This window comes from Gopherus flavomarginatus, chromosome 1 (genome assembly GCF_025201925.1).
Source record: "Gopherus flavomarginatus isolate rGopFla2 chromosome 1, rGopFla2.mat.asm, whole genome shotgun sequence".
Taxonomy (NCBI): domain Eukaryota; kingdom Metazoa; phylum Chordata; order Testudines; family Testudinidae; genus Gopherus; species Gopherus flavomarginatus.
In genome coordinates, this window is record NC_066617.1 from 119,341,425 (window position 1) to 119,363,267 (window position 21,843).

Genomic DNA, 21,843 nt, shown 5'->3' on the forward strand with positions numbered 1-21,843 from the left:
GGAAGACAACAAACCTTAGATATCCTGCCAATGCATCCTGGGAGAAAATTTCTTTTTGAGCCGAGTCCCACTGTATTATAATGTAATATTTACTATAATTTATTCATCTAAGGATTCACTCATGCATCTCCAATATCATTTGACAAGTTTTATTTGTAATATTTGCTTTAAAATGCTCTATACAGTTGCGGCAGTGAGACTTTGAAAAGACAAAGGATTGCTGTTGCAGGAACCAATGTTACTGAGCAGCAATGCTTATCCATAGGTTCAAATTAGTTGGAAGATAAGTCAATAAAGCCTTACTAGTTTACAATACTATGAGATCCCTCAGACTATTTCCTGCTCTTTCAAACATTTGATGTAGGACTCCCTGTTGTAGCTTTCTGAAAACTGTGTAAATGCCTCAGACAGGGCTTTTGCAAATGACAAAGGGGCTGATTGCTCCTTTATATTAAGTTCCCTTTATACTGTCTTTGTGCTGTAAAGGGCCTTAAAGTTAGATTTACCCTTCCTTTTGGATCCCTTATCACACTAGAGCATATAAAGTGGCCTTAATATAAACAAGACTCATGCCCAGAATTTTTAAATGTTCATGTGCTCATTATTATTAACATTAAAAAAATACATCTATGACACTAGTCTTCATTCATGATCACTTATATGCAAAATAATAGAAGCTGTTTAACCTGATGGAGTCAAACCAAGATGGCGTTTACAAAAGGAAAGTCACACTTCTCTAACCTAAGCGGATTATCTGAAAAAGTTGGCATAGTAAATAAACAACTATTAAAACAAATAAATAATCAAGTTTTAAACAAGACATTGCCACTTCCCTCATGATCAACTGATGGGAAACAGAGATGTAGAGAGAGATTAATACTGAGAGGCTTCTGGATATATTTTTAGAAATCATGCACAGAAACGTTAAGAACATTAAGGTTGCAAAGTCAACCACTCAAAAGTTAAGAAATGCCATAATTAAGATGGTCTGTGCTACATTAATTCATCCCCCACCCCTTGTGCATATGCATTAAGATATTGTCTTTAATTACATGATCGCATCCTATTTTTCCCACCGAACTCCTGCCTCATTCAGTGCACAGGACGGACAGTGCTCACTTAATGAGCAGCTATTTGATATTTTGTTTTCTCCTAATTCTTTAATGTGTGGCCCCTGGCCATATTTACTTCACAATATTAAATCCTGTTCTTATGACAGAATTATTCATTTCTTCATGGGCTTTCCTTATGCACTTATCATTGTAGTATCAGAGTGCTTCACATATATTAAATTAAATTATTTTCACAACAACTATGTGAGCTGAAGGGATGGCATCATCCCCATTTTACAGATAAGAAACTGAGGCACAGAGTGATTAGGTCAAAAGTTTCCACCAAGTTTGAGATGAACAGGACCTGATTCTTCAGAGGACTTATTATACAGACCTTTCTGTGTTCAAAGCATAGCTCCCACTGACTTCAGTTGTATCTTTGAATGCTCAGCACACCTGCAAATCAGACCTCAGGATGTCAAGTTGGGCACCCTGAAAATGAGGAACACACAGTTAGTGGCCACCTGTGAAAAGTTTGGCTTAAGTGAATTGCCCAGAGTCACATAGGAACTTTGTGGTAGAGATATAATCCAATTCTACAGGGCAGCATTCAACTGTCTTAACCATGAAACTGTTCTTTCTCTTCCTGCAGTTCCTTGTCTCATTCACTACAGACCTTCCAACTCTTGCAACAAACGAGGAAGGGTCCCATAGACAAAGTGTCCTTTACTATACAACCCTGATTCATCCCCAGAGCAGTTCTATCCTTCAGTACACTGAATGAGGGAGAAGATTTCATGCCCTGGTTAATAGGCCAAACATAATAAGCTGGAAAGCTTGATGTGGACCCCGGGCCACTAGTTGCCCATCCCTGATTCAGGGCTTGTCTCTACTTACTGGGGATTGATGCTGTGGCGATCGATCCACCAGGGGTTGATTTAATGGGTCTAGTGAAGACCTGCTAAATTGACTGCTGATTGCTCTCCCATCAACTCCGGTATTCCACTGGAATGAGAAGCATAACATAAGTTGAAGGGAGAGTTTCTTCCATCGACCCAGTGTGGTGAAGACACTCCTATAAATCGACCTAAGGTCCGTCGACTCCAGCTATGTTATTCACGTAACCCCGTAGTGTAGACTTGCCCTTAGATGATTGATCTACAAGAGAATGGCATGCATCTGGGACAACAGAGAAGTATCAGCCTTTCATGAGATAAAGATGTAGTTTACCAGTGCCATCATGCTAGCATATTATAATCCCGCAACCAAAAGTAAAGTGAAAGTTCAGTAGGTTTAGAGGCTATATTGGGCCAAGATCAGGAGGACAGTACTTAAAAGCCTGTATGTTGTACAAGCAAGGTACTTTCAAATTCAGAGGTCTGATACTCCCAAACAGAGAAAAAGGTTTTAGCTGTTGTGTGGGTGTCTGGACAAATATGTCTCTATGAGACTGAATTTGGTTTTATTACACATAGTAAATCACTCAAGATTATATTCCACCAAAATCAAAATCCTTGCCAGAAGTGACAGATGGGAATTAAGGTTGTTACAATATTGATTAAAAATTTTATTCCAACAAAGTATATGCATCAGTGCAGCTGGTGCATTATCAAGACTATCTCCTAGAGCATATAAGATTTGTAATCCGGCAGGAGAATATGTCTATTTTATAGTTTACACTGTTGTTCCCCACATTTTTCCTCCTTAAGGGGTAGAAGCAGCTTCTGAAAGAGATCCAGACATTATCCACCTTAGACACATTTAGGTGTCATTAAAGTGAATTTGTATAGTGGTGCCCAAAGATCTTTACAAACAGACATTGAAAATTAGGACACGAAGAGCTACCGGTGCTGTGTGGATGAAACCACACTGGAGAATGTTAATGGCCAGTGTAGACACAGAAGCAGAACCCACGTCTGCTGCATGTCCATCCTGCCAATTACTGTGCCTTTGGCCAAGGCCAAATTTTATATCCAGTACAGAAATATCATTAATACCCTGTTGCCATGGTGGGCCATTTGTTGGTTCTTGTTGATTATTGTTCCCAGTGGCAGGAAGTGTCCTTAGTGAAAAGGTTACACCATCACCATTCTTAATAACTTTGAGAACATAGTGGAAACATATGAGATATCTAAACTCTTTTTCAGTGACAATGATTCTCAATTTTTGTCCAAGGAATTTTGGTATTTGTTACTGGATAATAGTATTTTGCAAGCCAATGGGAAGGATGAATGTCAAAATAGAACACTTTGCCGCATACTTAGAATAGTGCTTAAAAAAAGATAGAAAACATGAATTCTCACATTTTTTGGCATATCATAATGCATCCTATATGATCATTGAGAAAAACCCAGCAGGGCTACCCTTTGTTAGGAGGTTCCATACAAAAACACCAAAAGTCTGAACAGTTTTAACAGAATAGACTGTATAGAACAAGAAAGAGACTACAAGAGAAACAACAGTGGAAATGTTGAGACCAAGAATACATTAATCATAGATGAAAACTGTCATAGTACCTGGTATGTAACTGCAACTGAGAGAGCCAATCTCAGGTCAGCAGGGACGGCTTTAGACCAATTCACCCGATTCCCCTGAATCGGGCCGTGCGCCCAAGCCCCAGTATGGTGTACTGGCAAGAGTCAGTGTGCCGCACTGGGGTGGCCCGGCTTCCCCAGGGGGCAATTTAAAGGGCCTGGGGCTCCTGGCAGAGGCTGGATGGTGCCCCACTGCTTCCCCAGGGCTCCCTTGGCTATTTAAAGGGCCAGGGTGGTAGAAGCAGGGGAGCCCCAGGCCCTTTAAATAGCCCCCAGAGCCCTGGGGTAGCCGGGGGGGGGGCTCCAGCTGCATCTGCCGCCCTGGTCCTTTAAATAGCCTCTGGAGCCCCACCACTTCCCTAGGGCTCCCTTGGCTATTTTAAGGGCTGGGGCGTCAGGGCCACCCAGAGGATTCAGGGGGCCTGGGGCAAAGCAATTTTGGGGGCCTCTTCCATAAAAAAAAGTTGCAATGCCATAGAATACTATATTCTAGTGGGGGCCCCTGTGGGACCCAGGGCCTGGGGCAAATTGCCCCACTTGCTCCCCCCGGGTGGCCCTGTGGGGCAGTAGAAGCAGGGGAGCCCTGGGCCCTTTAAATAGCTCTCAGAGCCCTGGAGTAGCGGGGGGCTCCAGCTGCCTCTGCCACCCCAGTCCTTTAAATAGCTGCGGGATGCCTGCTGCTTCCCCAGGCTCCGGTGGCTATTTACAGGGCTGGGGCAGTGGAAGCAAGGGAGCCCTGGGCCCTTTAAATAGCCCCCGAGCCCCGGGCTGCTGCTGCTACCCTAGTGGGGGAGGGAGGAAGAGGGAGCACTTACTGTACAAGGTGGGCTGTACCCCCTGCCCACAGCCAGCCCCTGCTGCACCCCCTGCTCGCACCAGCCCCGCACCCCCTGCCCACAACCAGCCCCTGTGTCCAGCCAGCCTTGCACCCCCCTTTTTTCACATTTTTTTTAGTCATCCCTGCTGGGGCCCTGCTGAAAATGTTCCAGTTGGGCCCCGCACTTCCTAAAGCCGTCTCTGCAGGTCAGACTGTCAGAAAACAGGGCAGACACCCCACACTGCTGGTGTATTCTGTAATTAGATTTCATCAAACCAGTAATAAACATGCACTCCTGAACTATGTATTAGTTCCACAATGAAGCCACAGACAATCCCCTTAAGCTCTCCAGGCCCTTTTTACCACCCAGACAAACTGGGCTTTATACTGAAAGGTTATTAAAACTGAAATCACCACACACTAGGTTCTTCCAAACCCAAAGGATCGGTCACTTACTGCAGGTCAATGGATGCTTTGGATCCCACACCAAAAACAACACTGATAGCTGATAAATTTTTAGTTTACTAAAGAAATTGGTTAAGAAAAAGAAATGAGAGTAATTCAAAGGTTAAAGCAGGTAATGTTCATAACAGGTGAGTCAAAGATTGTAAGTCCAAAATGATAGCAGAGATGGGTTTCTGCTTAGGTCTCCATAAATGTCTCAGGACTGCCCAAAATGGCTTTGGGGACCTCTACTTGTATCTGGGACACCCTCTGACAGCACTGAAATAGATCAGAGATCTAAAGGATCATTTCCAGGATCCAGTATTTTATAGATCCTTCCCACAGAAGATAAGCCTAAAATAGTTAGGCAGGTGTTCCTAGCACAGCATGGGCTCTTGTTTTGTTGACTCAGCACAGACAAAGTTTGCGGATATCCCATTGTCCTAGACAATGACCCATGCTTTGAAGTTAACAACCTTCTCATCTAAAGTTCTAAGGTTCAATTGTGGTTGGTGGGGCATCCAGTTACAGAGACATGCAAAGGGAGGAGGTGTTGCCTTATATATTAAAAATGTATACACTTAGACTGAGGTTGAGATAGAAATAAGAGACAGACTTATTGAAAGTCTACGGGTAAGGATAAAAGGGGTAAAAAACAAGGGGGATGTCATGATAGGGGTCTACTACAGAACACCAAACCAGGAAGAAGAGGTGGATGAGGCTTTTTTTAAACAACTAACAAAATCATCCAAAGCACAGGACTTGGGGGTGATGGGGGACTTAAACTACCCAGACATCTGTTGGGAAAATAACACAGCAAGGCACAGATTATCCAGCAAGTTCTTGGAATGTATTAGAGACAATTTTTTATTTCAGAAGGTGGAAAAAGCTACTGGGGGGAAGCTGTTCTAGGTTTGATTTTGACAAATAGGGAGGAACTGGTTGAGAATTTGAAAGTGGAAGGCAACTTGGGTGAAAGTGATAATGAAATAGTAGAGTTCATGATTCTAAGAAATAGTAGGAGGGAGAACACAATAAAGACAATGGATTTCAAGAAGGCAGACTTTAGCAAACTCACATAGGTAGGTAAAATCCCTTGAGAAGCAAGTCTAAGGGGAAAAACAATTGAAGATAGTTGGCAGTTTTCCAAAGAGACATTATTAAGGGCACAAGAGCAAACTATCCCACTGCATAGGAAAGATAGGAGATATGGCAAGAGACCACCCTGGCTTACCCAGGAGATCTTCAATGATCTAAAACTCAAAAAACAGTCCTACAAAAAGTGGAAACTCAGTCAAATTACAAAGGATGAATATAAATAAATAACACAAGTATGTAGGGACAAAATTAAAAAAGCCAAGCCACAAAACTAGATCAAACTAGCTAGGGACACAAAAGGAAACAAGAAAACATTCTACAAACACATTAGAAGCAAGAGAAAGACCAAGGACAGAATTACTGTTACTCAGTGAGGGGGGGAAGACAATAACAGAAAATGTGGAAATGGCGGAGTGCTTAATGACGTCTTTGTTTCAGTTTTCACCAAGAAGGTTAGTGGCGATTGGACATCTAACATAGTGAATGCCAGTGAAAATGAGGTAGGATCAGAGTCTAGAAGAGGGAAAGAACAAGTCAAGAATTACTTAGACAAGTTAGATGTCTTTAAACCACCAAGGCCTGATGAAATGCATCCTAGAATACTCAAGAAGCTGACTGAGGAGATATCTGAGCCATTATCTTTGAAAAGTCATGGAAGACAGGAGACATTCCAGAAGACTGGAAAAGGGCAAATATAGCGCCCATCTATAAAAAGGAAAATAAGGACAACCCAGGAAATTACAGACCAGTCAGCTTAACTTCTGTACCCAGAAAGATAATGGAGCAAATAATTAAGCAATCAGTTTGCAAACACCTAGAAGATAATAAGGTGATAAATAACAGTCAGCAGGGATTTGTCAAGATCAAATCATGTCAAACCAACCTGACAGCTTTCTTTGACAGGATAACAAGCCTTGTGGATGGGGGGAAGCAGCAGATGTGATATATCTTGACTTTAGTAAGGCTTTTGATACTGTTTTGCATGATCTTCTCATAAACTAAGGAAATACAACCTAGATGTGGCTACTACAAGATGGGTGTATAACTGGTTGGAAAATCATTCCCAGAGAGTAGTTATCAGTGGTTCACAGTCATGCTGGAAGAACATAAGAAGTGGGGTCCTGCAGGGATCGGTTCTGGGTCTGGTTCTGTTCAATATCTTCATCAATGATTTAGATAATGGCATAGAGAGTACACTTACACAGTTTGCGGACAATACCAAGCTGGGAGGAGTTGCAAGTGCTTTGAAGGATAGGATTAAAATTCAAAATGATCCGGACAAACTGGAGAAATAGTCTGAAGTAAATAGGATGAAATTCAATAAGGACAAATGCAAAGTACTCCACTTAGGAAGGAACAATCAGTTGCATACATACAAAATGGGAAATGACTGCTTAGGAAGGAGTACTGCGGAAAGGGATCTGGGGGCATAGTGGGTCACAAGCTAAATATGAGTCAACAGTGTAATGCTGTTGGAAAAAAACAAACATGATTCTGGGATGTATTAGCAGGAGTGTTGTAAGCAAGACATAAGAAGTAATTCTTCCACTCTACTCCGCGCTGATTAGGCCTCAGCTGGAGTATTGTGTCCAGTTCTGGGTGTGACATTTCAGGAAAGATGTGGACAAATTGGAGAAAGTCCAGAGAAGAGCAACAAAAAATGATTAAAGGTCTAGAAAACATGACCTATGAGGGAAGAGTGAATTTTTGTTTTTAGTTTGGAGAAGAGACAACTGAGAGGGGGACATGATAACTGTTTTCAAGCACATAAAAGGTTGTTACAAGGAGAAGGGAGAAAAATTGTTCTTCTTATCCTCTAAGGATAGGACAAGAAGCAATGGGCTTTAATTGCAGCACAGGCGGTTTAGGTTGTACATTAGGAAAAACTTCCTGTCAGAGTGGTTAAGCACTGGAATGAATTGCCTAGGGAGGTTGTGGAATCTCCATCATTGGGGATTTTTAAGAGCAGGTTGGACAGGTATACTTAGTCCTGCTTTGAGTGCAGGGGACTGGACTAGATAACCTCTCAAGTTCCCTTCCAGTTCTGTGATTCTATAACACATTTAGTTACAAACATCCAGATAATTAGTTTTCCTGAACAATGTGACATCAAGTAAACTCTTATCCCAACACATATTAAGGTTAATTAAGAACAAAGATAGCAATCGCACGAAACAGGCGAAGACAAAAACATCATCATTTCACTAGCTTTCATGTGTTTAAAGCAATTGTAATTACTGGGCACATGCCAAGTACAGGTAATACGATAACATCCCCTTTTGTTCTGTTCTAACAAGTCACTTGGTACATTTAATTCTTCCTTGAGGGTGTGACCTTAGCTGGCTAGCTGTCAGCTGTCAGTGCCACAGCAAGTTAGAGCTAGAATTCTTGAGACCAACCAAGTTGCATTGGATCAAGAACACCAGAACTAACTATTCTTCAGCCATTGCATTAAAGCCTTATTGTTTGCTGGAAAAACATGGGAATCAAGTAGCTTTAAAAAAATGGACAGAAAGAAAATCTCATATGGAATTCTTCCTTTGTAAAAGCATTTGTTGAACCAGAGATATTACTCTCCATAGTCAAACCAGGGGAAGGAGGCTTGGAAGCTTATGTAGAGTTCCAAAATGTAGACTGTATGTACCAGAAACAAAAGGGAACTGATCAAAATGAAATCCTCTCAAATATCTAAAAAATTATGAGTGGAATTAAAGGAAGATATAGTTAGATGCTGGGTGCCAGCACAGGCTCAATAATTTACTAACTGATATTGGGTGAAGGTAGTCTACTAAAGTTTAGGAAATATGTATTTAAATGGTTATTGTTTAAATGTCATGTTAAATCTAAACAGTATGGTTCTAAAGAAAGGAGGGAATGTAGACTCTTCTGATTCTAAGGAGTTAACTGTGCTGTACTGCTTGTAACTTGAGCTCTGACACTGAGACAGGTGTCCTCTTTCCTAAGCTCAGCCTGGAATAGAAACAGCAGACAGTAAAGCAGTAACTGGAAGCAAGACAAGTATCTTTGTCTGTACATCTGCCCATCCATCCACTCCTTTGCTATAAACACTGCAATGAGAAGTGATTTCTCTCTCTCTATTTGGGCAGATCAGTTGGACTGTGGCCCTCATGTTGCAGGGCACTGCTGATGTTCCAGCTGCCTGCATATCCAGAGAGACGCAGTAAAAGTAAATCAGAACATGAGAGGAGAGGCAGATGGGAGAAAGGACAGAAGGGAAGCCATAGAGGGGACTGGGCAGCAGCTAAGATCACTCTGTGATACAGCACTCTTTAAAAATGGTAAATGTACGTATTCTCTCTCTCAATTTTTTGTTCTATTTCCCTGTCCCTCTTTTTCCCATTCATTTGTTCTTTCACACTTGCTTGTTTGCAGGCACTGGAGGGTAGGAATGCTTCTCATGTTCATGTAGCGGTTATTTGTGAAGGAATATGGAATTTGGATTGTAATTGAATACTGTGGTGTATGGTTTGAATTGTTAGAGTGTGTGTGTGTTTGGGGGCGGGCATTAATGGTTAGTGGGTGTGGAATATGGGCAGATTCTGGATACACTCAGATGTAGTGTGTATGTAGGGATTGTAGTGAAAGAATATGGGATACTTGGGGTAGGGATGGATTTTTGTGTGTGTGTGTGTTAGTTAGTAAGGAGCTGGTGATGTAATAGGGCAGAGGTGGGAGGATTGTGACCTATTCCCTACCCTGCACTGTGACACTGAAGGATAGCAGCAGGTGTTTGGTGCATGGCTCAGGCCTCTTCCTATCTAACAGCTCAGAGTGATACAACCGTGGAGAGAGCAGTATCAAAGGCTGCTACTGCTGACTGAGACAGGAAGCAAACACCACTGGCGACAGTATGGTAAGGGGGGACTATGGGAACGCCACACTCATCAAGGAAACAGGAGGATTCTAGGGGTGGGCAGAGTCAGGAAGATCTGCGATCTGCCCTATTGTGGAGCTTGATGAGGGTAGGAGGATTCAGATTGTTTTCTGCTTCAGTGTCTGGATTCAAGGCGGGGAGAGGGGGGATGAAACTAGAGATGGATGCCACTGGACTTGGTCAGGACTTCCTTGTGCCACATTGGATGGGCAGGGTGATCCTGGCCCCAACCTTGCAATATGGCACGCTTTTTGCTGCTGAGTGAGTTCTACATCTGGGCATTTTATTCTGCTCCATCCCTTCAGAGGCAGATTGAAACCCTTAAGCCTTGGAACTTGCCCTAATATGGTGAACCTGCTTCTGTAGGAGGGCAAGTGGAAGAAGAGGAAATCTGAGGATGGATGAACCCTTCCTATTCAATCCCTTTTCCTTGCAAACAGCTATGCTAGCAGACTAGTAAGACAAAAAGACTAGGAAATCCAGATGACATGAAAGTAACCATGACAAATAAATTTTGGCTTCATTCATCTTCTGTGTATATGGACATACATGCTACTTTTTCCACAATCCATCACTTCAATCATCACAAACGCAATTCAACCAGACTAAAAATAAAGAAATTTGCACCCGATTAATCCAGAGAGCTGGCATTTGGACTCTACAATCTTAAAATATGTGAGCATTCCCCCATCACCATGGGTCCAAGGCAACTTCAAGGGTGCCCACAGCTCCAATTATGGCATCAGACCTGTGGTGATCATCAATGGTTTGTGTCACAGAACGCTGACATCACTAAGTAAAGGGGAACATGTGAGATTCAGAATGCATCAGATTCAGGCTGGGAAAAACATACTGAGGCAAATTCAGCTTTGGTAGAACTCCAGTTAAATCAATGGCATTACAATGAAGATTTTAATTTGGTTCTGTACCTCTTAACTATTCTGTGGCTTCTGTTTGTGATCCTGTGTCTTTATTTTAGTAGCATAGAGTGGGTCTGATATTGAACAGTATGAGATTTGATAGTTGCATATTATTTGTAAAAGCAGCAAAGAGTCTTGTGGCACCTTATAGACTAACAGACGTTTTGGAGCATGAGCTTTCGTGGGTGAATACCCACTTCGTTGGATGCATGTAGTGGAAATTTCCAGGGGCATGTATATATATGCAAGCAAGAAGCAGGCTAGAGATAATGAGGTTAGTTCAATCAGAGAGGATGAGGCCCTCTTCCAGCAGCTGAGGTGTGAAAACTAAGGGAGGAGAAACTGGTTTTGTAGTTGGCAAGCCATTCACAGTCTTTGTTTAATCCTGAGCTGATGGTGTCAAATTTGCAGATGAACTGAAGCTCAGCAGTTTCTCTTTGAAGTCTGGTCCTGAAGATTTTTTTGCTGCAGGATGGCCACCTCAAGATCTGCTATTGTGTGGCCAGGGAGGTTGAAGTGTTCTCCTACAGGTTTTTGTATATTGCCATTCCTAATATCTGATTTGTGTCCATTTATCCTTTTCCGTAGAGACTGTCCAGTTTGGCCGATGTACATAGCAGAGGGGCATTGCTGGCATGTGATGGTGTATATTACATTGGTGGATGTGCAGGTGAATGAACCGGTGATGGTGTGGCTGATCTGGTTAGGTCCTGTGATGGTATCGTTGGTGTAGATATGTGGGCAGAGTTGGCATCGAGGTTTGTTGCATGGATTGGTTCCTGAATTAGAGTTACTATGGTGCGGTGTGCAGTTACTGGTGAGAATATGCTTCAGGTTGGCAGGTTGTCTGTGGGCGAGGACTGGCCTGCCACCCAAGGCCTGTGAAAGTGTGGGATCTTTGTCCAGGATGGGTTGTAGATCCCTGATGATGTGTTGGAGGGGTTTTAGCGGGGGGACTGTATGTGATGGCCAATGGAGTCCTGTTGGTTTCTTTCTTGAGTTTGTCTTGCACTAGGAGGCTTCTGGGTACACGTATGGCTCTGTTGATCTGTTTCCTTATTTCCTCGTGCGGGTATTGTAGTTTTGAGAATGCTTGGTGGAGAATGCTTGGTGGTCTCTGTCTGAGGAGTTAGAGCAGATGCGGTTGTACCTCAGTGCTTGGCTGTAGACAATGGATCATGTGGTGTGCCCGGGATGGAAGCTGGAGGCATGAAGGTAGACATAGCTGTTGGTAGGTTTTCAGTATAGGGTGGTGTTAATGTGATCATCACTTATTTGCACCGTGGTGTCTAGGAAGTGGACCTCTCATGTAGATTGGTCCAGGCTAAGATTGATGGTGGGGTTGAAGCTGTTGAAATCGTGGTAGAATTTTTCCAGAGTCTCCTTCCCATGGGTCCAGTTGGCATTGAGATTTGTTGCATGGATTGGTTCCTGAGTTAGAGTTACTATTGTGCGGTGTGCAGTTACTGGTGAGAATATGCTTCAGGTTGGCAGGTTGTCTGTGGGCAAGGACTGGCCTGCCACCCAAGGCCTGTGAAAGTGTGGGATCAGTGTCCAGGATGGGTTGTAGAGTCCTCTAAAGTCAAAAGAAATCATTTTAGAAATATACTTAACAAAATACTTATTTTTGTGAGTGTTTTTAATTAACTTAACCCTCCCCACCAACTATGATGTTCCTCCCTCTACACTTGTAGGTGTTTGAATGTTCCTTTTAAAATGGGAAATAAACAAGGCATTTAATTATTGGGAGTTTCTTGAAAAATTATTAAAATCTCTCAGGGCTTCTTATAAATTCACCTGCAAATCCCACCTCATCTTGCATACCAATCTATGGCCGGAAAAGGGTTTTATTTTGGTCCTGAGAATTTTTTTATTCTCCACTTGTACAGAGCTAGGCTCTGGAGACCACTCCCACCACACCTGGATGCACACATGTGCAGGCTCCTCATCTACTTAGGTGGACCTAACCTTACAACTGGGCTTGCTGCAGCAAGTACATCTCAGAAATAACAGTACAGATACAGCTAGAGGATTTAAATCTACCTCAGTACAGTTAAGACCTACACCAGCTTGTGCTCCACATGACTGCAAACACGACAGGGTCTGCTTTTATCAAAGAGCAGTGTGGCTAGAAGGCCTGATCCAAAGCCTACTGAAGTCAATAGGAGTCTTTCCACTGACTTGGGCTTTGTATCAGATCCACAGTTAGTAAGAGCAAATATGAGCCCCAGACTCTTAGAAAAGAGATTTGAAATATGAGTTGAGAAAAGGGTCAGGATTTAAATATCCTATCAGGATCAATTTACAATGCTAGGGACTCTGAGGAAATACTATGCTTTTCACTGTTAAAGCTATAGTGACCTATTTTAAAGCAGTTTACTTTGAAAACCGTGGTTTCAAATCTCCTGTTTCTATTGACATTTTTGTCCTTTCGTGTTAGAGCATTTCCAAACTGTAGCTGGTCTGAGGTTGAACTGGGATTGGTGCAGATCACCTCTGACACTGGGAGTCACCAGTGCAGGCTGGCTGAGAGGAAGAGCTGAGATATTCACAGGAAATGGTCAGAGTTTCAAATCAGAGGGACTGAGAACTCTGAACTCTGAACAGTGGGGAGGGGAGCAGATCTGTGGTCTCTATTAGTCATAAATCAAGCCATGAAACTACTAAGTCTCTCAGAGCAATCGCCCAAGTGTGTGAAGAAATGGAAAGGTTTAAAAGGTTGACTCACCTGTAGCTTCTCGAGGAACAGTGGCTCTGTGGTGGGTTTGCTGCTTTGTCTTAGCGGGTTATGCTGGGCTTTTAAATGTGGTTCTGTTCTGCAAGTCGCTCCGTAAGAGCTGTATCAAGGGCTCAGCATGCTTCTTGTCTTTTTTGATTCAACAACATATTTGCCTAGTTTACAAGGAAAGAGCCCCCCCCCCCCGAGCATCTGTGGCACATCCCAGGGCTGTCTCCCTCCCCCCCCCCCGCAAGATTTAGTCAGGGGTATACAGTACAAGTAGGTCACATGAATTTTTGTTTACTGCCTGTGACCTATCCATGACTTTTACTAAAAATATCTGTGACTAAAATGTAGCCTTAATTATATCCAATAGCAGTGCTTTCCTAGATGGACCTTTGAAATACATTCTTCTGTGCAGACCATTGGGGCAAGAAACATCTGTTTTGTTTAGCATGTAATAGCTATTTTTATTTTTTGTTTTACTGTTCTCTAATTAAAGTGTCTGTCTGCTATTGTAATAACTATGTTCATAATTAAATATTTAAGCCTGTGTTCACAATATGATGTGATGATGCCAATGGATGAGCCATGTGTAAACATGCAGGGTATAAGTCCATGGGTATGTAGGAACTCTCAGGAATATTTGTTTCACATTTGGAGAGTCACAAGACTTTTCTTGATGTCAGCTCTTCTCAGTCTCCAGCCCAGCCTGCCATAAGAGGGTTAAGGGATCAGAAGACACTGCACCCCTCTTGAGTTACATATGGTTGGAAAATGCCACACCGCTGTGTCAGGTCCCAGCTAGGAATAAAAATAAATGGATTTAGCACATGCTCCTCAGCTGGACTTTATCATAGTCTGGATAGGAGCAAGATAGCATACGGTGTACATGTATGTATTTCTATGTTTGTATGTGTATACATGTATATGAGGGCATGTATCTGGTGTGCACAGGCATGAGTGCATGCCTGCAAATTTCAAGTTTTCTTTGTGTTTTACTGTTTATTTCCTTGCATAGCTCTGCAGCAAAACACTTTAACCTTTGTATTTGTAAACAGCCTTTGCAACTTTTACTGCTGGCAGAGAACAGTGGCTAAGTCCCAGTTCCATGGGTCCTTGGAAGTACACTGCTTCTTGTTGTGTATATGATGTTAGGGAATGCAAACCAACTCAGGTGGAGGTTGCTTTCAGAGATCTGAATAATAATGTACCAGACACTAATAACTATTAAGAAGCAGAAGGAGGAGCAATGTGCTTTGGTTCTCCTGACATTTCCTCTTCTCTCTACAGCGTGAGTGCATCTCTATTCATGTTGGCCAGGCTGGAGTTCAGATTGGCAATGCATGCTGGGAACTCTTCTGTCTGGAACATGGCATTCAGCCAGATGGCACCTTCAAGAATCAGCCCAACAAAGTCAACAACGATGACTCCTTTAATACATTTTTCAGTGAAACAGTCACAGAAAAGCATGTGCCACGGGCTGTCATGGTGGACTTGGAACCGACAGTAGTAGGTCAGTACAGAATTAACACTGGAAAATTGAGAAGAGCCTTCTGTGTGTCTTCTGTGTGTCAGTGTTGTGTTTCTCCAGTCTCCAGTGTATCACGGGAACAACTCCGTTTTTGTATCTTGGTCTAATCACTAGGCTGCGATAAAATTAGTCAACCTAACACTTTTAGTGCCCGATTCTATTCGTAACTCCATTATCTCAATAAGGAGAAGATACCTACAGGATAGTTAGGGTAGAAACTTCAGCTAGACTAAACTTTGATAATGGTGCTACTACCTTTCAACATCCTGGATCAATAAGGTGCCATGCTTAAATAGCTATCCACTTAGTTTTACATCTGCTCTTCATAAGAGTGTCTAAGTCTTTGATTTTGTTTGTGATATTTTTCATTGCTGTCTAGGTGTTGCTTTCTTCCTACTCAGATCAAAGACAGGAGAATGAAGTGGTGGGTTTCCTGAGAATTTCCCACCCCTTTTTAGGGGGGAACCCTCATTTTATTCCTGCAAATCTCGCTGTTTTCTGATGGCTTGTCCTCAGAACAGACAGGTGATTTCTTCTCTGTCTGGGTACAACTTCCATAAATTGATGAACTGCTAAAACAAAGTGACTGGCTTAGAAAACAGCCTTCATTTCTCCCTCCAGAAAGTAGAGCACCTCATCTTTGTGAGACACAGCTTTTTTCTGGGATTCCCTCCAAGACCTTTTCCACTCCAGAACACCTTGTTCAGTTCTAGGAGAACATTTCATCCAGTTTGACTCTGGATTTCATTACTCAGGCTCCTTTATTTGGCATACAGCAAAGCTATGCTAAGTTGATCAGACTCAAGCATCGGGGTGGGTATAGGGCCTACCACACATCCAAAGTTACACAGGCCAATGGTTCTCCCAGGGGTATGCATACCCCTGGGCATACACAGAGGTCTTCTAGGGTGTAACTTAACTCATCTAAATATTTGCCTAGTTTTACAACAGGCTACAAAAACAGTACTGAAGTCGGTACAAATTAAAATTTCATACAGACAGACTGGTTTATACTACTCTATATACTATACATTGAAATGTAAGTACAATATTTATATTCCAACTAATTTATTTTATAATTATATGATAAAAATGAGAAACTAAGCCATTTTTCAGTAATAGTGTGCTGGGACACTTTTGTATTTTATGTCTGATTTTGTAAGCAAGTAGTTTTTAGGTGAGGTGAAACCTGGGGGTATGTGAGACAAATCAGCCTCCTGAAAGGGGTACACTAGTCTGGAAAGGCTGAAAGCCACTGATACAGACAACCCTCTTCCTTTACATACATTTACACACTGCACTTGCTGTACATTAAATCATACATTTTTTAATTGGAATGGTTACTCTGCAGGAACCAAACCCTGTACAGCATGATCTGTCCATGTGCTGTTCACCTGGAACCCGATCTTTACATTCCAAGTTTATCTTGTCCATAGTTCATAGCATCAAGGTGTTGCTGCTCATCTTAGCAAGCACAGACATCCTGACTCCAGCAAACTGTTTGTCAAGCCCTTATTTACAACTTAACTTTCCATTCTTCTTCCCAATTATGCCCACTAAGAAATGAGCCAAATTACTTACGTAAAGACAGACCTACACTTTCTACCAGTGTCCTGAAAGAGAATAAGACCCACGTTTGTTTCCAACACTCAAGTTTTCCTTGCCTCACATTATACAGCACAACCAGTTAGCAATCATAGGGGTGTTCAACAGAACTCATCTACATTGGAGTGTGTCCACTCCAGGTCTCTCATAGTTTCTCTTTCTTGGACAGATGAAGTGCGGGCCGGTGCTTACCGTCAGCTTTTCCATCCAGAACAGCTGATCACTGGAAAGGAGGATGCAGCTAATAACTATGCCCGTGGTCACTACACCATTGGTAAAGAAAGTATTGATCTGGTGCTTGATCGAATCCGTAAGCTGGTAAGTGCCAGTACTTTTGAAATAGGACTTGAGGTTGTTGTGAAGGAAAGGGAACAGATAGCTCCTTTTGCTCCTGATAGTGTACTTTGTTCAGAGCTGAGACCGTCAGATCCATGGGGATTCCATTATTGATCCAAGTGAGAAAAGGGTCTGTAGATCTGACAGTCAGACAGATGTCTTGAAAGGTGTTCTTGGGATTAAAACCTTCAACTTTATTGTGGTAACAGCAAGCCAAGACTGATATTTCCTGGTATGTGAGGAGTTAGCTAAATATCTGTTCACTTTGTTTTAGTAAACCTAGATTCTAGAGGTATGAATTTCATCAAGTTAAATTCCATACACAGAGTCTGATTTATATTTCATGGATTGGGCTGTTGAAGGAGAGCATAGAAGAGAGCATTAACAAGTCTTTTCCCAGGAAGACCTGGGCTGATCTCTGTGTTGTGTTTTGGATACAGATGTCACAGCTTCAATCTCAGGATGCGCTCATGGAAGTCTCAGAGATTTAGACTGATTCCTTTTGTTCTCTGTTTGGCTTTTCAGACCGATGCCTGTTCTGGACTACAGGGATTCCTGATTTTCCACAGCTTTGGTGGGGGCACTGGCTCTGGCTTTACCTCCTTGTTGATGGAACGTCTTTCCCTGGATTATGGCAAGAAGTCCAAACTGGAGTTTGCCATCTACCCAGCCCCTCAAGTCTCCACTGCCGTAGTGGAGCCGTACAACTCCATCCTGACCACTCACACCACCCTGGAGCATTCAGACTGTGCCTTCATGGTGGACAACGAGGCCATCTATGACATCTGCCGTCGCAACCTGGACATTGAGCGCCCCACTTACACCAACCTTAATCGTCTCATCAGCCAGATAGTCTCATCAATCACTGCCTCTTTGCGCTTCGATGGTGCCCTCAATGTGGATCTGACAGAGTTTCAGACCAACCTGGTGCCCTACCCTCGCATCCACTTCCCCTTGGTGACATATGCACCCATCATCTCCTCTGAGAGAGCCTACCACGAGCAGCTGTCAGTGGCGGAAATCACCAGTTCCTGCTTTGAACCCAACAACCAGATGGTGAAGTGTGATCCCCGTCATGGAAAATACATGGCCTGCTGCATGTTGTACCGCGGTGACGTGGTCCCCAAAGATGTCAACGTAGCTATTGCTGCCATCAAGACCAAGAGAACTATCCAGTTTGTAGACTGGTGTCCAACAGGCTTCAAGGTAAGAGGGACAAAGACACACTGGCACTGTATATTAAAGGGACATTGTCAAGTTGTCCAGCCCAAATTGCGATTTTAACTCTTGAATGTTTTCCATTTGTGAGAAAAGGGAACTGTTAGAAGTAAGTGTGTGTGTGTGTGTGTGTGTGTGTGTGTAATCTTCAGTTAGTCCTATGGAAGATGGATGTGTCCTATTTACATATCCTACTTACATAGCCTCTTAAGGACTCACCTAGCTGGCTGGCTGGAAAAAAATCCACTCTATAAGAGTTAAAGTGTTTAGCAGATGGAGAGACTGTTTCTCTAGGCTATCAATGTTTAATTAAAAGCAAAAAAATCAGAGATATATAGCACTTATATTTCATTTACCAGATTTTTTTTTGAGAGCCTCCAGTTTCATCAGTTATCACACAAGTGATTATGCTCCCCCTGCTGGCTACACAGCAGCATGGACAGACTTGGTTTCCAGAGCAATTCTGACAATAGTAGTAATGAAAAAAAAAAACCACACAAAAAAATCTATTTTTCTCATACCTATTAATGGGCTCTGAATTTGAAGATTTGTAGATGGAAAACACTTACTGTATTAGTTCATATGGAATAGCTGTGGGCTCAGAAAGCAGCAGCAGTTTAAAAAAAGCAAGTAAGATGCTGGTGTGCATTAAAAATGGAGAAAAATAATATGGATGATTATAATAAGATTCATTTGAACTCCTTCATTTGGGGTCCTGTCTCCATTTTTGGTTAATCTCCCTTGTTCTTATGTGTTATAGCTGAGAATGGGGTAGTCCAGAAAAAGGCAATATGGATGACGTTTGCCATTAGGGTAATTTCAATACTGTGGTTTGAGATCCCTATCACCTAGGGTAACCAGACAGCAAGTGTGAAAAATCGGGATGGGGGGGGGGCGCAATAGAAGCCAATATAAGAAAAAGACCCAAAAATCGGGACTGTCTCTATAAAATCGGGACATCTGGTCACCCTACCATACCCTGTCTTCCCAATCCATTTATTTTATTTTTGTTGTCTCTCTTGATCCCTCTTTTATCTTTTTGTCCTCCATCTTTAATCTTATTTCCAGGTTGGCATCAATTACCAGCCTCCTACAGTAGTTCCTGGGGGAGACCTGGCCCAGGTGCAACGTGCTGTCTGCATGCTAAGCAACACCACAGCCATCGCTGAGGCCTGGGCCAGGCTGGACCACAAGTTTGATCTGATGTATGCCAAGAGGGCATTTGTGCACTGGTATGTTGGTGAAGGCATGGAGGAAGGGGAGTTTGCAGAGGCCCGAGAGGACTTGGCTGCACTGGAGAAGGACTACGAGGAAGTGGGAACTGACTCATTTGAAGAAGAAAATGATGGGGAGGAATTTTAAAATACACTTTGTTATTCAATAGCACCGGATTGTCTCTGTCTCTCTTTACTGCATGTGTCTGCATTCCTGTCTGGTACCTTCTCCAAGTGTGTAATATATAGAGAATGAAGATCAGAAAAGCCCTCAAAACACAGGAAAGGTATCACATTTGGTATGACCACCTAATCCTAATAATGCATGATCCTCATTCAATACAAGGGAATGTAACAAGCAGTAGATTCTCTGCCAGTTCACCTTGAGAGAATTTTCTTTTCCAATCCCAAATGTAATTAGCAATTTGACCTTCTGCATACAAGCTAAAGTCACGAAAACTGAGCATCTAATTCCAGTTTTACAAGTCTTTATTTCATAGAGTCACAAGAAAAATATCATAGACCTCACATTTGACCTACCTCTACCTTTTGCTCCTGGGGATATCAGGGAATAATGTAAATGGATAACTGAGTCCTCCTTTTCTCTATGGGACACGCTGTCTCATCGATCTCCACCTGAGGGATCCAAATGGGACGTGTCTGTTCTTTTGTCCTGTGAAACATCCATTTCTGATATATGTGTGGAATTTCCTTAGAAATGTGATAGCAATAGGAAACTGTGCATATTTTTTTGTAAAAGTTTGTACTTCCTTGTGAAAGAAAGAATCAGTTGTTGCTGGTTACAAAAATCGCTAATAAAACTGCAGCAGACAAAAAGAGATTTTTTTTTCTTTATGTTTACATGAAATCATCTCTGGTCTGTCCATGGTCCTTGCTCCATGTGAAGAGCTCCTTCTCTGAGGGTGATATCCTTGCTGCATCCAGAAGGCCTCTGTTCTGTCTGTGGCATCCTTGATCTAGTGGAGGACGGTGATATTTGAAAGTGGGTTTGCAACATAGGCATTAAATGTACATCTAAAGATACTTTACAGTGGTGCATAAAGATCACAGTTTATCTGATTCACAATCTGCCAGGCAGTGCCAATAATTCCTGTCAAGGAAACCTCCTTTGCACACCTTTGTCTAGAGGACCGCTGCTTTGCCTGAAGCTTTCATTGCTCTCTATTGCTATCCTGTGAAAACGTGATGCACTATTTTTATTTCATTAGGTTTCTTTTTTGTAGTAATGTGTCTCAAAAAGCAGAGTGAGCACAGTTATTTATTGATTTATTTTGCACCAGGTATGTAAAAAATTAAATGTAATGCACCCACATTAAATCAATGTTAAGGTTCCACAGTGCAAAGTCCAAAGAAATGCAAAAAGTAAGTTCCCACTGCAACATTAACTTATACTTGTTGCACATTACGTGTATTTTATCATATACACTTAATTACATAAGCTGTAATATACTAAGCAACATATGTCAGGATTAGCATTTCAGTTAAATAAAACATTTGAAGTTGATGGGACATAGGCACATTGCTTAAGTGCTTTCCTGAATAGGGATGGACTTAAGCTTAAATACTGTCCTGAATTGAAGCCTAAAACAGGAATGTAAAATATTACATGTGAAACACAGCTGAACTCATGTAGCTGTTGCAAATTGTAACTTGTTCCTCTCCTGGCTTTTTGATTTCAATTATCAAACCCTTCCTTTGTATTTTGAAGAACATTCTGCACTTAATTTCCTAGCTTAGATTTTTGTCTTTTTAAAGAAAGGGTCAGGATGGGAAATGAGATAGAACAAGAAGAGAAGAAATGGAAAAAAAAATTGACAAAAATCCCCTTTGTCAGCCCAAATTTTGACTCAGTTATGTGTCAAATTATAAAAAGGTCTACGGGAGAAGCATAAGCTAGTGGCTTTTTACATATATGGAAAAGTGTGCAAAATGTAGGCAAAAAATCCATGAAAGTGCAATGAGTCTCTAGAAATGTGAAGGTGTAAACGGAGTAAAATCTCCAAAGCATGTCCAGCAGCATAGCGCCCCTGCTGACCTTCTGAGGCACCGGGCCCAATTGCCATTTATTTGCAATTGAGTTGAGTGCCTAACTCCCTTACTGCTTTTGAAAAAAATCCCATCCAAGCTAAGGGCCAGATTCTGAACCACTTACTTAAAGGCTATGTCTACAGTACACACCACTTCTTGTGGCGCATAGGATGAAGCATAGCTACACCTGGCAGTGAAAAGCAAGCTATGTCCATACTGTGGCATGCAGCTACACATCAGCGAAAGGCACTGGCAATGGTGAGGCAACAGGGAGCTGCCACAGCCTTCCCATGCTGCTGGAGTCTTTTCCTGTGGTGGGGAAAGGCACCAGCAGCTGGGAGGCAGAGGGACACTACATGACTAAAAATAGCAGCGTAGACATAGAGATACAGCTTGGGTGAGTAGAAA

The 21,843-nt window shown here is 42.2% G+C and overlaps 1 protein-coding gene across 3 annotated transcripts; it reads left to right on the top strand.

Annotated features, from left to right (window-relative positions):
- The first annotated feature begins 9,006 nt into the window (after positions 1-9,006).
- On the top strand, positions 9,007-20,014 carry LOC127043224 (tubulin alpha-8 chain). 3 transcript variants are annotated; one of them, XM_050937054.1, is made up of 5 exons: positions 9,007-9,250; positions 14,773-14,995; positions 16,788-16,936; positions 17,480-18,160; positions 19,241-20,014. In XM_050937054.1, exons 1-5 carry the CDS (start codon positions 9,242-9,244, stop codon positions 19,532-19,534), a joined length of 1,356 nt encoding a protein of 451 aa, XP_050793011.1. In that variant the 5' UTR covers positions 9,007-9,241; the 3' UTR covers positions 19,535-20,014. The 3 variants fall into 3 exon arrangements, with proteins under 3 accessions (XP_050793011.1, XP_050793013.1, XP_050793012.1); XM_050937056.1 differs by having other exon boundaries at positions 9,007-9,244; XM_050937055.1 differs by lacking the exon at positions 9,007-9,250 and adding an exon at positions 9,738-9,819.
- Positions 20,015-21,843: the final 1,829 nt, after the last annotated feature.

Bases quoted from the DNA above. Each gene is read 5' to 3' on its own strand.
- LOC127043224 (XM_050937054.1), top strand. The intron at 14,996-16,787 runs GTCAGTACAGAA...TTTCTTGGACAG, and splicing joins CTTGGAACCGACAGTAGTAG to ATGAAGTGCGGGCCGGTGCT. The intron at 16,937-17,479 runs GTAAGTGCCAGT...TTGGCTTTTCAG, and splicing joins TTGATCGAATCCGTAAGCTG to ACCGATGCCTGTTCTGGACT.